Source organism: Penicillium psychrofluorescens, assembly GCF_964197705.1.
Source record: "Penicillium psychrofluorescens genome assembly, chromosome: 6".
Classification (NCBI taxonomy): domain Eukaryota; kingdom Fungi; phylum Ascomycota; class Eurotiomycetes; order Eurotiales; family Aspergillaceae; genus Penicillium; species Penicillium psychrofluorescens.
The window spans coordinates 1,923,687-1,938,734 of NC_133444.1; the positions used below are offsets into that span (position 1 = coordinate 1,923,687).

At 53.7% G+C, this 15,048-nt stretch overlaps 7 protein-coding genes across 7 annotated transcripts; 5 read left to right on the forward strand and 2 right to left on the reverse strand.

Annotated features, from left to right (window-relative positions):
- Nucleotides 1–73: 73 nt before the first annotated feature.
- PFLUO_LOCUS9207 (Protein mpe1) lies at nt 74–2,091 on the forward strand (the record flags this gene model as incomplete). Its single annotated transcript, XM_073787012.1, has 4 exons — nt 74–245; nt 306–600; nt 658–758; nt 818–2,091. 4 exons carry the CDS (start codon nt 74–76, stop codon nt 2,089–2,091), a joined length of 1,842 nt encoding a protein of 613 aa, XP_073643209.1.
- A 441-nt stretch (nt 2,092–2,532) lies between these two features.
- On the forward strand, nt 2,533–3,366 carry PFLUO_LOCUS9208 (uncharacterized protein; the record flags this gene model as incomplete). Its single annotated transcript, XM_073787013.1, has 2 exons — nt 2,533–2,686; nt 2,792–3,366. 2 exons carry the CDS (start codon nt 2,533–2,535, stop codon nt 3,364–3,366), a joined length of 729 nt encoding a protein of 242 aa, XP_073643210.1.
- A 257-nt stretch (nt 3,367–3,623) lies between these two features.
- On the forward strand, nt 3,624–4,319 carry PFLUO_LOCUS9209 (uncharacterized protein; the record flags this gene model as incomplete). Its single annotated transcript, XM_073787014.1, has 1 exon — nt 3,624–4,319. The coding sequence occupies one exon, from the start codon at nt 3,624–3,626 to the stop codon at nt 4,317–4,319; it is 696 nt and encodes a 231-aa protein (XP_073643211.1).
- Nucleotides 4,320–4,573: 254 nt separating this feature from the next.
- PFLUO_LOCUS9210 (uncharacterized protein) lies at nt 4,574–5,979 on the reverse strand (the record flags this gene model as incomplete). Its single annotated transcript, XM_073787015.1, has 2 exons — nt 4,574–4,867; nt 4,927–5,979. 2 exons carry the CDS (start codon nt 5,977–5,979, stop codon nt 4,574–4,576), a joined length of 1,347 nt encoding a protein of 448 aa, XP_073643212.1.
- A 358-nt stretch (nt 5,980–6,337) lies between these two features.
- On the forward strand, nt 6,338–8,653 carry PFLUO_LOCUS9211 (subunit B; the record flags this gene model as incomplete). Its single annotated transcript, XM_073787016.1, has 1 exon — nt 6,338–8,653. The coding sequence occupies one exon, from the start codon at nt 6,338–6,340 to the stop codon at nt 8,651–8,653; it is 2,316 nt and encodes a 771-aa protein (XP_073643213.1).
- A 317-nt stretch (nt 8,654–8,970) lies between these two features.
- On the reverse strand, nt 8,971–12,316 carry PFLUO_LOCUS9212 (mediator complex subunit; the record flags this gene model as incomplete). Its single annotated transcript, XM_073787017.1, has 2 exons — nt 8,971–11,589; nt 11,642–12,316. 2 exons carry the CDS (start codon nt 12,314–12,316, stop codon nt 8,971–8,973), a joined length of 3,294 nt encoding a protein of 1,097 aa, XP_073643214.1.
- An 857-nt stretch (nt 12,317–13,173) lies between these two features.
- Nucleotides 13,174–14,994, forward strand: PFLUO_LOCUS9213 (Autophagy protein 22; the record flags this gene model as incomplete). Its single annotated transcript, XM_073787018.1, has 2 exons — nt 13,174–13,318; nt 13,382–14,994. The coding sequence occupies 2 exons, from the start codon at nt 13,174–13,176 to the stop codon at nt 14,992–14,994; spliced, it is 1,758 nt and encodes a 585-aa protein (XP_073643215.1).
- Nucleotides 14,995–15,048: the final 54 nt, after the last annotated feature.

Here is a 15,048-nt window from a genome sequence, read left to right on the forward strand (position 1 = left end):
ACTGTGGTGTTCCCAAGTCTTGGTCTAATTGCATCCCCTCCTGGGCATCCCATCACACACACAGTTGAATACAATGTCATCATCTGTTCATTTCAAATTCAAATCCCAAAAGGAACCCTCAAGAGTCACGTTCGATGGCACTGGTATTTCGGTCTTTGAGCTCAAAAGAGAGATCATCAGCCAGAGTAGATTGGGCGATGGATCTGACTTTGAGCTGTCCATCTACAATGAGGACACTGGGGAGGGTATGTCTCTACCTGTTCTTCCTCCGGCTGGAAAACGACTGACCACTGTCTCCCTTCTAGAGTACGACGACGACACCACCATTATCCCTCGGTCGACGTCCGTGATCGCCCGCCGGCTGCCTGCCGCGCGTCCGGGCAAGGGTGGCGCTGCTCGTTATGTCTCGGGCAAAATGCCTGTCAATGCTCGCAATGCCCGCAATGAACCGTCCGCGGTTGGACGATCGGCCTCGGGTGGTGGCGGCGTCAGCAACAACGTGCTGGAACTCAACAATGCACAGACGGAAGAAGAGAAAATCAATGCCCTTTTCAACCTGCAGGCCAGTCAATGGAAAGAGCAGCAACAGGAAATGGCCAAGTATGAGCACCTCACTCGATGGGTCAAACCTCGTTAGATACTAACATTGAATCCTAGTGCGACTCCAGTACCATTTGGGCGTGGCAGAGGCAAACCAGTCAATATCCCAGATCACCCTCCACCTCCCGGGTATCTTTGCTACCGGTGCAGAGAAAAAGGTACGTTGGATCTCTCGTGGTTGAAAGACAGCAGGTCACTAACCGCGGGAATCAATCAGGTCATTGGATTCAAGCATGCCCGACCAACAACGACCCCAAGTTCGACGGCAAATACCGAGTCAAGCGCTCCACAGGTATCCCGCGCTCACTTCAAACCAAAGTCGAGAAACCAGAATCATTGGCCCCGGATGGCTCCGCTGATGACTCGAGGAACACGGGGGTCATGGTCAATGCCGATGGGGATTTTGTCGTTGCAAGACCGGATAAGGCCGCTTGGGAACTGTACCAGGAAAAGGCCAAGGCATCTGCGGCGGCGGCAGCGGAGGCGGCTGCAGCGGAGGAAAGCAAGGCACTGCAGGCGCGAGGTCTGGAGTGTCCCATTGACAAGAGGATGTTCTTAGAGCCGACAAAAACACCATGCTGCCAGAGGACCTATTGCAATGATTGTATCACAAATGCCTTGATTGAAAGTGACTTTGTTTGCCCGGGGTGTGGAACGGAAGGTGTCCTCCTCGATAATCTCACCCCGGATGACGAGGCCGTCTCCAACATCAAGGCGTTCGAAGCTGAGAAGGCCGATGCAAAGAAAGAGAAGGAAAAGCAGTCTGCTGGCCAGGATGGCTTGTTAGCCAACGAAGGCCCTGACGCTGCGGCCCAAGGGTCCCCAGTATCCAGAGAGCCACCGCCCACCCAAGCCTCTGAAAGTGCGCCGACCCAATCGAAGAAGAGACCAGCAGAGGATGAGCCAGCCCAGCGTGATACGGGAAGGTCGAGCCCCGGAAACGTGGCCAAGAAGCAGAAGGCCGGAGATGGAGAACCTGATGCGCCGAATGCTGATGCTTCGGTACCAGAGGGAGCCACAAATGCTGCTCAGATGCCCTTCAATCCCCAGATGCCGTTTGGTCCCATGGGAATGCAAGGCATGCCCCCTGTACCCTTTTCCGGACCAGGGTTTGGGAATGATGCGATGGGATTCATGAACCCGATGTTTGCCAATGGCATGGCCCCCGGGTGGAACCCGATGAACATGCCCTTTAATCCCCTTCCGGCCGGGATGTTTGGCGATGGCTCCATGCCGAATGGATTTCCCAACATGTACAATGGCGACGGGTCGATGCCGATGTTTCCGATGGCGCAGGGACCCGGTGCGATGGCCCCCAATCCCGGCTTTCAGGGACCGGGCGTCAATAATTTCTCCAACCAACAACGGACGGCCTTTGGGGGTCCATATTCTCGGGAAGATGACTCACCCTACTTCCGCCAGCCTGTGAATCCACAGCGCCACCAGGCTCGGAATCGAAGAGTGCGGCCCAGTGACTATCGCGAGCTGTGAATGATTCTGCCCTTCGATGATGCATCTATCTCTGGTCTCTTCTCTTTTCTTGAGCTCTCTTCGGCAAGGATTTCTCGGACCCGGAAGAAAGGAAGAAAGCATTATATGTATTTGTAATAGAGCCGCTCGCAATGTGACTGCTATAGAATTATTCTTCCTCCACCTGTAGACCCCGTGGGTACGTACTCGCATAAATGGACGTAGTTCCCTTTTCCTTTAGTTATTTCGGGTGCACGTGTGGAGTCAGGTGACTTCCCGCAGAAAGAGACGCTTTCCTCCTCCGCCTCCTCCGTCTCCCTCTCAGCATCTCTCTCCATCGTCCCAACTGCCCACATCTCCAACAACTGTGACCGAACCCGCTTTCTCAAGTTACTGCTCATCACTAAAGCCCATCTTTTCCACTACCCGTCAAGAAGAGTTTCCCGGCACCCGTTGACCACCATGGCGAATTACATCAGTAATCACAGTAGTAATCATCAACTGCATCGATCCCTCGAGCAGGACTCTCAGACTAGCATTCTTGCCAGCTGCTACACCGTGGAGCCGTCAACCACCAAGGTCCACGGCTTCCACTACTGCACTACGCTGGGGGCCGGTAAGCACCACACACACATGTTCTCTCTCTCTCTCTCTCTCTCTGTCTCCTGTGTACTCATGCCTTAAATACAGGAGTACAGTGGTATCCCTGAGGTCCCCTCAGGGTCTAAATCACCGCTTCGAAGACCTCCCCTTGAGCTCCCCGCCTCCGGCGCGGAGAGCAGCTGGCCTCGCAACCACTGGCCAGGGTCCAAAGGGGAGGCAGCGTATACCATCCCGGAAGAGTGTGAGAGGCTCTTCTGTGACAAACTGACCGCGACATTCCTTGGTGAGGGGAGTTTCGCGCGACAGGAGTCACTGGGGATGGATGCGTTTAACGGCATCCAGCATCATGACCGGGTCCTGAAATGGATTGAAGTATGGGACTACTTTGCGGATGCGATCTTTCGGGGATTCGTGACCGGAACGGATGGCGAGAGGACGCTATTCGTATTCCTGGAGGAGAATGCACTGGGGCAGGGCCTCAAGTCGGGGCTGATCGCGCTCTTTGAACTGGCGGGAATGTCGAGCTTTGGGTGCTCCCAAATTGTCGCCTGCGTCAGTCGTTCAGAACATGCAACCGAAATGGAGCTGGTCCGGAACCTGGGATGGTGCGGGTTCAGCCTGACGACGCTGGAGCCCTGGACCACCGGGGCCGATGTCAGCAGCAAGTGGCTTTTCTTGGGAGCCGAGGTATAACTACCTACCTACCTACCTACCTACCTACATCCTCTGGACCTTCTTTGCCATGTACTTCTTTCGCTCGCTTTGCCTCATACAATACCAACAATTATAGTAATGATTGAATCCACTCCGGTATAGTTAGATCCACCCGATAAGATAAGCAGCTCAGGCGGGGTCAACTATGGTGACATAGATTCCCTTCATACCTTCAATCATTCATTGGTTTCTTCAGCTTCTTCTTCACCTTTCTCCCTCCCTCCCTCACTCTGATCATGCCCCAAGATCAGTCTGTCAAGGTCTTCCCTTTTCCCAAGTTCCTAATCTCTTCTTCCCCCTTCCGCACCAACCCAAACAGCTGGTTCGCTCGCCCGAAGCTTCCGAAGTCCACCCCGGACCCCAAATTCCTGGATGGCCATGTCTCATACCTTCGCTGCTCGAACTGTGCAGCTCATCTTTGCCTGACCTCTCAGATTATCAGCAAGGGCTTTACGGGTCGCCATGGTCGTGCGTACCTGGTGTCAGCAGAGCCCGTGGCTAGCGCGGTATCTATCAGCGCGTCATCGTCCCCGACCGCGTCGCTTCCCAACACCGTGCTCCAGCGCCCAGTGCCGCGCCAGCTCGTCACGGGCGCTCATACAGTGAGCGATGTCAGCTGTGCGTTCTGCGGGAGCGTGCTGGGCTGGAAGTATGTGGCCGCGGAGGAGGAATCCCAGCGGTACAAGGTCGGCAAGTTCATCCTGGAAACCAAGAAGATCACCGCGTCCTCCTGCTGGGAGTCACCGCCAAACGCCAACGCTCCTGCAGAGGTGCTGGAAGAGACCGAATCCGGTTTGGAGGCTGGCATGGAGTTTGACAGCCAAGATGAGGATGAGTGCGAGGACCTGTTCGCCGGCATCTGGACCCCAGGTTTGGCCACCCGCCGACGAAGCCGCAAAATTGAGCGGCCGGGGATGTTTGGAATGTCATAAGATTTGGGAGATCTGTCTTTGGACGACTTCGTCGTGACCGATCATGATATGATTGATGATACCCGTACTACTTAACTACTACTAGTCCTAATCCTATTGAATATGTGAATCTACCAGCAAGACGCTTGCTCATCATCCAGATGGAGACACTGTAAGGCGGCTTATCGGTTCTTAGAGTATTCATGGGTACTCAGGTAAGCTGATGGGAATTTTTGTGGAGTGTAGAAGAACGAGGCAAAGCAGACCTGGCCAGTCTAACTGGCCGGAGGAGCGTCCTCAACTCGCGCGCGTTTGGAGTCATTCTCTGTGGCTGAATCCTCTGGAGGTCTTTTGGAGGCGGTGGAAGAGGCCGAGGGCTGAGAGGGCTTGGCAGGCTTTCGCCGGACAAACGCTGACAGGTCGGTGGCTTCTTTGCTGACCGCATCGAGGCGTGCTATCTGATCCGTTTCGGGCTGGCCGACGATCTGACCGAGGATGCCCTTGAGCATGGCTTCGTTCTCCCGATCGTTCTGTTCAATCGAGACCGGTGCCCGGCGGAGATCAACGAGCTGCACCGTGTTAGCCAGCAGTCTGCAACAGCCAATTGGACATATTCGGGGGTGGTTACTCTTTGTTCCATGTCGCCGATGATCTCCTTTACATTGGCGATTTTCCGCCTTGTTGCCGTGGCCTTGTCCTCATCCAAATTCTTTTCGGTGTCCAGTTTCTTTCCCTCTTGAACCATCCGGGCCTTGCAGCTCTCAATGGCGCGTTCCATCTGGGTCACAGCCTCCGATCTCATCTCCTCATCCACCTTGGCGGCCTTTTCTTCCCCTTCATCTTGCTGAACTGATGCAAATTCAAGTGCGAGCGAGAGCTTGTAATGACACTCGGCCACCGAGGCGTCCTCAAACGGATATAGCGCGTACCGCAGGTCAAGGGCCGTTCTCAGATCGGTAACCGCATCCTTGAATCTCTCCGCCTCCAGGGAGATCTCGGCTTGGAGATCGTATGTTTCCGCAAGCCGCTCCTTGATGTGTTTCACGTCCGCAGGCATTTCAGTCGACTTCCCTTTGCCATCTTGGCCCTCCTCCACCGTGGCTAGTTTCTTGAGATAGAGAATGCGGGCCAGATCGAGGACCTCAAAAGCATTGGCAAAGTCGTCCTCATCCTCCTCACCACCGGCCTGACCTTCATTATCCTCGTCCTCCGAGTCGGAATCTACGAAATTCTCATCGCCAGTAAACTGGAAGTACGGCTTGGATTGCGCCGCATCCGATTCGGTGCTTTCACCCTTGGTGCTGGCCGCATTCTTGGACATGGCATTTGTAATCGCGTCTTGAACAATGTTCTCACCGACGGATGTCGACCCAGCAGATTTTGTATTGGCAGGCGGCGACTTGCTGGGTTGCGATTGAGGTTCTCCGGCCACCTTGGATCCAAGGACATCACTTTTGCTCACGGCCACATTGTAGAGCGACTTGCCGTAGGCGTAGAGGAGAGCGGCGTTCTCTGCCGAGAGTTCCCCATTCAGCTCGGCCTGCAACTCGGTCGCTTGCGAATAGAGCTCCGAGGCGGAATTGTAATCTTTGGTTGCATCTTTTGCAGCGGCGCGTGCAATCAGGTCATCGAGACGGGTCTTGGTATCTTGCTGGGTTGTCGGCTCGGACGACTCGGCCATGGTTGGGAGAGGGAGAGGGAGAGGGAGAGGAAGAGCAGAGGGAGAGATGCGAAATTGACAAATTGATAAGAGGAGGGAAGGGAATAGGGATGAATGGGGGAAGGAAGGACGAGACGGGTGAATGAAGGAAGGAAGCAAGCATAGAAGAGTCAGCTAATCGATAAGCCAGGCTCGCGGGCGCGTCGGTCACGCGTCCTGGATTCTGTTTCCTCACCCACCCACCCAACCACTTCCTTCCACATACTTTCCCCAAGCTGCTGATTATTGACTCAATATTCTTCGTTCTTGTTGTTCATGGTGCCGCTGTAAAGTGCCAGAAGCTGTGCCTGCCCTGTCCCCTGGCAGATCTGAGCTGACCATGGATACGTCAACACCTACAACGCCTCACCCACATCGCCTGGTCATGGCCACCGCAGACCCCATTCCCTCGTCATCACCGGCATTTGGTACCCCGGCGCGGCCTTTTCGAATCCCCAAGGCGAATGCGCCTCCACCAAAAACCTCGATATTGCCAATTCTACTTCCTCCGTCCACGCTTCGACCGGTCGCTTTTCGTACCTTTACCCGCAAACACAACCTGACAATCTCGTCTTCGGCCCTACAAACATTGGCGGCTTTTGTTGGCAAGAATTGTGGCTCAGGCTGGCGCGAAGAAGGTCTGGCAGAGCGCGTCCTCGATGAGGTGGCCAAGATCTGGAAGAGAGCCGGCGGAGGAGTCATTGTCGAAGAAGGAAAAGGCGCGTCATTGAAGGCCATACTGCAGAGCCTGGAGGGGAGCATGAGTGGTGGGAGAGTTCTCGCTGGGCGGCTGAATCCTCACGATGGGTCCATCAAGACGAGCAGGAACGGAGACGGCACAAGAATTGAGTCGCTCACCGGTCATACGAACGGCTCCATTACTACTGCCCCAGGAGACGGTGACGAAGATGATTCGCAGCTGTCACTTTACCCCAGAACCTGGCTCAAGGTTATTGCAGCTTTTGATGTTCCGCGCCTAACGTATAATGTCGACAAAAAGTATTTCGAGGCTACCAAGTCGAAGCCCACGTTGTTTCCACCACCATCCCACAAAACAGCTCTGTTCAGAGATCGATACAACCTTGTTTACCAGCGCCTCCTTCGCAACGAGTCTTTCCAAACTTCCTCGGGGATCACTGGTGTTCCTTTGCTGCAGCGTTCATCATCTAACCTGGCGACCCAGCAGAGCTACAAGCTCACCCCAATTGCCAATTTACTCGGCAGGAACGGCACTTCACATCTGCTCCTCGGCTTGCTTTCTATTTCCCCGACTGGGGATTTGTCTCTTGTGGATTTAACGGGAAGTGTAGCCCTAGATCTCAGCCATGCACGGATGATACCTGAAGATGGCGCCTGGTTTGCTCCAGGGATGATTGTGCTCGTTGATGGTGTCTACGAAGAGGAAGAAATGGTCAAGGGGTCCGTCCTTGGTGGCAATACGGGGGTTGGGGGGGCTATTGGCGGTCATTTTGTTGGAGTATCGATTTGTGGTCCGCCGTGTGAGCGAAGAGACATCTCACTAGGGACCGGCAATCGTCGAGGTGGAGGAGAGATCAGCTCGAGTGGAGGGTTTGGATGGGTCGACTTCCTAGGGCTTGGGAGCGAACGTGCACAGGGCGTCCGCATGAGAAGGATCCAAGAAAAGTGCCTCCGAGGCGACCTGGATATGACAGAGCCAAAGTCTCGGCTTAAGGTTGCGGTGTTGAGCGAGGTTAACCTCGATAACATGAGAACCTTGGACGCTTTGAAAAAGGTCTTTGGTGTCTACAATGATCTTTCTCGCGCTGAGCGCCCCCAGGTCTTCGTCATGATGGGCAACTTTGTGCAAAAGGCCATCATCAGTGGCGGTGGTCGGGCTGGAAGTATCGAATACAAGGAATACTTTGACTCGCTTGCGGTGGTGTTGTCGGACTTCCCGGCATTGTTGCAATATTCCACTTTTGTTTTTGTCCCCGGCGACAATGACCCATGGGCTTCGGCATTCTCAGCTGGTGCCGCGTCCACAATACCTCGCCAGCCCGTCCCCGAACTGTTCACCTCCCGAATCAAGCGTGCATTCACAGCTGCCAACTCGGAGCTTGGGCGGTCAAATTCACCTGAACCCGTGGGAGAAGCTCTATGGACGTCGAACCCAACACATCTGACGTGGTTTGGACCAGTACACGATATTGCCATCTTCCGGGATGATATCTCAGGGAGATTGCGACGCACAGCAGTGGACACCAAGCCCGATGACGAGCATGATATCACAATGCATGAAGCACTCGATGGCCCTACGGATAACGCGGTTTCCATTGCACCTGAGGAAGAGATCGACCCGGTAGCCCAGTCTAACGCCACTAAGCTTGGAACAGGAGCCGCTACCTCTATGGCGCGCAAGCTTGTCAAGACCATCTTGGACCAAGGGACAATCTCCCCGTTTCCACTTCCCTTGCGACCAGTCCTTTGGGATCATGGGTCTGCCTTGCAGTTATATCCGCTGCCGACGGCCCTCATTCTGGCAGATGCCGAGGCGTCTCCGTTTTGCATGACTTACGAAGGCTGTCATGTCATGAACCCTGGACGGTTGACTCCGGAGGGCGATATTCCCATAGTGAGATGGGTCGAGTATGATGTATTGAGGAACCGCGGTAAAGTGAGAGAGGAGCGGTATTAGGTGATTCCTCGGTTTAGATGTGCTCAATGTCCTCTTCTATAGATGAATGAATCAATGAATGTACCTAATGATGCATCGCGTGTCTACATCTCAGGTATAAAAAGAATGAATGAGCACAGGCATTGCCAGTATGACAGAGATTACATTATTGGAACTTTCCAGGTGATGAATAGCTTACGCTATATGAGGTCTAGGAATACAGTCGTGAGAATAGAGCCGACCTCGCTGCCGGGTCGGAGAACGAATATCGAGACGTCGTAGAAATCGTCTTCCCTTTGAAGCACCAGCCCCAGCTGCCTGTCATCGCAATGCCTCGTCTAATCAATCGTGATGATGTCGGCGCTTCCCATTCCGCCAACGTTGAGCTTAGGATCCTGGTTGGCATGCGCACCAGGCGCCTTTCCAGGAGCACGAGCTCCCACGCTGTCCTTAGTGGGGTGTTGCTCTTTTGCGTTCTGATGTGCAATGCTTGACTGGTCCTTAGCACCTTCCTCTAGCGATGCCCCGCTGAGCTCAAGTTGGCGAACAACATTGTTGAGCTCCACAAGAAGAACTCCCACTTTACCCATGTCTGCCACCGCACCATCGCCAAGACCATTCCAGCCATCGCCCTTGGAATTATAAATCTTCTCACGGATCATGCTTGCGACTGGATTATCATCAGCCGGTTTTGATCGATTCGCATCTCTCAACCCCCATTTCAGACGACCACGATTCAGGTGAGGAAACAGCTGGAACCGAGCCTTGAGCCGAGGATAGCGAATTTGAAATGTGCTCGGACTGCGCACAATGACGTGCACCACCGGAGAACCTGGTTGGCCAGTCGAGGTAATTTGATCCAAGGCATTTAACAGAGGAAGTGTAACAGACATGAGTTTCAGAATCGGGACCACGCCCGTTTTTGCGAAATCATGGTTCAAAGAGACAGTAAGAGACTCCTGGATCCGCCGATGAGGGCTGGGGCCGTCAAAATGGATACCCAGGCGTAGATGAAAGAGGGATTGGGCTTTGGACAACGCTTCCGTGACATCAATTTGCTTGGATAACGAGGGGCCTGAGACGTTAATATCAAAGCGCGCATTAAGTTTTCCTGCTGGCCCATAGGCAAATGCAATCCTTGACAAGGACAAGGAACGAGGCTCCATTCCTCTCTGTATAAGAGGCTGCAGAATCGAGAGTACGCATTCCAGTCTTTGTAGGCGTTCAAGAAGCCCAGCGATCACTGAGTGGCCGGCAGGAACAAGTAGACGAAGTGCAAAACCACCACCATTGTCTTGTGTAATGATTGAAGGATCCATCTTTGAGATAAGTGGAACAATGGCCTTGATGCGGCCTCTCAGAGTGCCGTATGCCACTAGAAGAACAGCTCGATTATGGCGATCAGTTCCATGGAATGCCAGACGAACAGTGTCCTGTACATAGGATTTCCTCTCCAGCCCTGCAGGCAATGCTATCCGGAAAGCAGAAGGAAGCTGTGACACGTTGTACCGAAAGAAGAGATCCGGCACTTCGAATTGAGTCCCAAGGTGCAGATTTTCCAAAGATGGATGAAAGTCCATACCCGGCAAATTTGCTAGACAGCGTGCATTGGCGTAGATTGAAAGCATTCCTGTCAGAGCATGCACTAGATCTGCAAGCGCAGCGTAGTCAAGTCGCCCCTCAGAGACCAAAGTGTTGCTGACCCTGTGGACCGACTCGAGACTCGAAGCGTTGTGGCCAACAGTGCCGGAAGGTGGTGCAGTTTTCACTGTCCTACCTGGCCGAACCTGAACCAACCACCAGTGATCACCATCCATGCTACTTGTAGCAGCGGCAACCCAACGACGATCCCAGAGGTGGTGTGTGAAGAAGGTAGATCGCAAAATGTTTGAAGGAAATACCCGGCGCGGGTCAACTCCCAGACCTCTTTGACTGACAGTCTCCAGACCAAGCGCTTTTGTGCCGGCTTCGATTTCTTCGACAGCGGCAACGCAACGAAGCCTTGAGATCCGAGATACGATCTCATCAGCTGAGGACCTATTCGGACTCCGATCGGTTTCAAGCCGCTCCATAACATTAGGTGTCCCGGAGAATGTGATGGCGCCCGACATGGGCTCCATAGAGACTCGGAGATGGCGAGAAGTTGTAAGTTGGACATCGAGATGGCAATCTCCAGGCTCTGATTGAGATAGCTGAGCCCGTAAGGTAAGGAAATGATTCGAGAAAAGAAGGTTTTTTCTGAGTGTGGCGTATGCGGTAGAAAGCAAGTGGGCTGTATGTTGTGCGATCACGCCGCGCAAAATACGCTCCATGGAAAGAAGCTCCAGATCGAACTGGATGTCATCACTGTTTGCTTGCTGGCCATCTCGCATCCAGCGCAAACCAATATGCGATATCCTGCAATCCCGACGGTTAACATCGTTGCTGCGGTGACCTCTCCGGACCCCGAGCTCAATCCAGCTTTTAGGCCCCGGTTTCAGTGACCAGTATTGGACGACAAGCGTTCGATGGAGAAGTTCAATGCGCAGGATATCCGACCAAAGGCCGCGAGCAAGGTCTTTTGCTTGTCTGAAAAGGATGCTGACTTTGTTTGTGAGCACAAGGCCGTGTAGGATCTCAAAGCATCCGATCAAACCGTCGTCTCGGAGAACATCATTAATTTTGGCATCCAGCTCGTTGAAAATCCGCCCTTTTGGAATTGGGGATGATGGTGAGAACAGAAAGCGGATGTCAACGAAGAAAAACTGGGAGCTTTTCGATTCCTCTGCAACTGAGAGGTCGAGCTCATACTCCCCGAAAACAGTGAAAGTAACTCGACCATCGTGGACTCGATAGTTTCGCAGAGGGATCGGGACTTCATCATGCAATGCTAGGCGTATGCTGATAATTCGATTGATTTTTTGCAGCTTTTTAAGCGTGACACGTGCCGTCAGCGGCTTCGGAGGCTTATAGCCAAGCTGAAACAGTAGTTAGGAAAGAGATATTGCTAGAAGGTGATCCAAAACTCACATCTGGTAAGGATTTGACTTGGCCTTTCGAGAGAACTTCCAAGGCGGTTTTCAGATCTGGATTGGCCACTTGCGCTCGGACTAGGTCCCGTTTCATTTCACCCACATATTGGACAGCAGCAGCATATGCTTGATGTCGAGTTCGAATAAAGCCCTGGAGGTCAATGAGTCGACTGACATCTACGGCCTGTCGGCTCCATTGCGAGAGAACAAGGAGTTTGATAAACTCGGCTCTCTTGGCATGAGCGAAGTCCAAAACTCGTAGTTTCTTGTGTAGATTATCCGACGACTGATTCCCTGGAGATTTGCCATTGGTAGTAGCCAGAGAGGTTGAAAATTCTTGGGGGGGCACTTGAACGGCAGCCAACTCTGTTATCAATTCGGACAAGTCATTCCAGCATTGCTGCGTCGCTCGATTGACCAATATCCCAAATGAGAAAAACCCTTGGGTGATGTGTGGTATTTCAAAGGGCTCTGCCGGTGTCAATCCAGCCATTTGGCCCGCCGGCGCTTTCGATTGCCGATTTGAACGATCGATTGAGGCCCCGTTGACGTGAACCGGTCCATTAATGGAGTTGGAAAAATTGCCCGTTTTCTCAGTTGAGGCCGATGCACCATTCATAGCATCAGCGATGTCAGGGCGCTGGATAGGTCCATCGATGTTGGCATTGTCCATGATGACGCCGGGCATCTCTAAACAGACAGCCTAGCTGTAGTTTGTCCTTCCGTACCTCTCCCTCCTTAGGCCTCTGCACCGCACCAAGCGAGCAGCCCAGTCTAGGCGCCGTTCTGAGCTTGAGACAGCCGGCGTTCGGGGATGAGGAAGGAAAGCCAAGACTCAAGAATAGGCCAGGAGCAAAGGCTCAGCCAAGTGCCATGCGTCTCACTGGCCGTGGTACACGCAGATCACCACGTTCATAATCGACGTAGTTGCGCGCGTAGCGTCCCGAGTCAAGTTGGGGGCCTGTATCGGCGAAGTGTCGAAACGGCAACACAATGGACCGTGGAGAAGGACCGTACACCAGAGCGCTCTTCAATTGAATGTAGCTTTGTGTTTAGAGACGACAAGAATCACGGCGCAAGCTCCGAGGGATCGCAGGTGGTCGTGAGTTGTCGCAAAGAGATGAGGACTAACGGAGCCAAATAGAAGGGATCGTTCGAAGGAGCGAATCGACGGCTTAGTGAGGCTGAGAGGGAAGGATGGAAAGCGTATCCAGGTCTGGAGAAAGGCGGGTGGCCAGCCGGGAGTGAGGATGGATCAGAGCTGGAGGGATGAGAGAGAGGGATGAGACTGACTCGGGCTGAGAAAGATCGATGAAACGATGGATGGGCGGCGCGATGCGCAAGCACGGGACCGTGGCATTTGGGTGCCTGAGTGCCTGAGTGCGTTGATGCCTGGGGCCTGTTTGCTCTCTGCCTGAGGCGTCCATCCGTCCACATGACTGCGTCACTCATTCATCCTCTTCGTCCTCTTTCGAGGTCTTCTCGCCCGACCGAACCACTGTCCCTGGCCATGCCATCACCCATCAAACCATGAGCGTGCATGAAGAGGAGGGCGGGCCTTGCTCGTTGCAGCCCCAGTATCCCGGGGATGATACCCGCCCGACCAGTAAGAAGGAGCTGGCGGGCTGGTATGGCTATGGCTGGGCCGCCGAGGTGTTCACCGTGTGCGCAATGGGTATGTAAAGCCTGATTCTCTTGACGTTTTCATCACCCTAGTCCTGAATCTGATATCGGATAGGTTCATTCCTCCCGATCACCCTGGAGCAGATGGCTCGAGATCGAGGCTTTCTTCTGTCGGACAAGACAACACCATGTAGCGCAACCTGGCAGACGCCAGCTCATTCGGGGGTAGGCCGTGCGCCGGAAGACAACCAGTGCATTATTTACTTCCTCGGAGCTGAGATTAACACTGCCAGCTTTGCTCTATACACCTTTTCCGTCAGCGTACTGATCCAAGCACTCCTCATTGTATCCATGTCTGGCGCGGCCGACCATGGAAGTTACCGCAAGACCCTTTTGGTCACTTTTGCATTTCTCGGCTCTGTTTCGACGATGTTATTTCTCACCGTGGTTCCAAGAATCTATTTGCTCGGCGGCCTACTGGCGATCATTGGAAATACCTGTTTCGGTGCATCTTTTGTGCTGTTGAATTCTTTTCTCCCTGTCCTGGTCCGCCACCACCCTGTTATCCTCGAGGCAGGCGAAGAAGTATCTTCACCAACCGATGGGCTGGTACCCGAAGACACTCCCGAGGCAGCCCCTGATGCATCTCAACCATTGCTCGCGTCGAGGAGCGCGACTTCGGATCTTTCTGCCTCGCTCACCTCGCTAGAGCTTCAGCTCTCCACCCAGATCTCGTCCTATGGTATTGGCATCGGTTATATAGGAGCAGTGGCCATGCAGATCATCGCGATATTCGTAGTCATGATCACTCACCAGACGACATTCTCGCTGCGTCTGGTGCTTTTTTTCATTGGATTGTGGTGGTGTATCTTTACTATCCCCGCGGCCCTCTGGCTACGCCCTCGTCCTGGTCCGCCTTTGATCGCTCCCAATGATGGGAAGCAGCATCACACCTGGATCGGATACATGATATATGCCTGGATGTCCCTGGGAAAGACCGCGATGCGAGCACGTCATCTCAAGGATCTTGTGATTTTTCTGGCCGCATGGTTCCTTCTCAGCGATGGAATTGCAACCGTCAGCGGCACAGCCGTGCTGTTTGCCAAAACTCAACTCCACATGCGGCCCGCTGCGCTGGGGCTGATCAACGTGATCGCCATGCTGGCTGGGGTGTTTGGGGCATTTTCCTGGGGCTATCTTTCACGGCTGTTGAATCTGCGGGCATCGCAAACCATTATTGCCTGTATTCTGCTCTTTGAGCTCATCCCGATTTACGGCTTGCTCGGCTTCATTCCCGCCGTGCAGCGCGCGGGCTTTGGGCTCCAACGACCGTGGGAGATGTACCCGCTGGGTGCTGTCTATGGCCTGGTCATGGGTGGTCTCTCTTCGTATTGTCGAAGCTTCTTCGGCGAGCTGATTCCGCCGGGATACGAGGCGGCATTCTACGCGCTCTTTGCGATCACCGACAAAGGATCGAGTATCTTCGGGCCCGCCATTGTGGGCGCTATCACGGACCGGTACGGAGAGATCAGACCGGCGTTTGCTTTTCTCGCCGTCCTCATTTTCTTGCCGCTCCCCCTCATGCTCCTTGTCGATGTCGAGCGGGGAAAACAGGATGCCTTGGCGTTGAGGGCTGAGCTCGATGACATTCCAGAGGCGACGGGGTATGGGAGCATCCGGGAGGCGCATCCTAATGGCGCAGGAGGGGATCCTGGGGTACCGTCGTAGAAATGCAAAAACGATGATTCTACTTCTTCACATCAATATTACTCCCACCGTGTA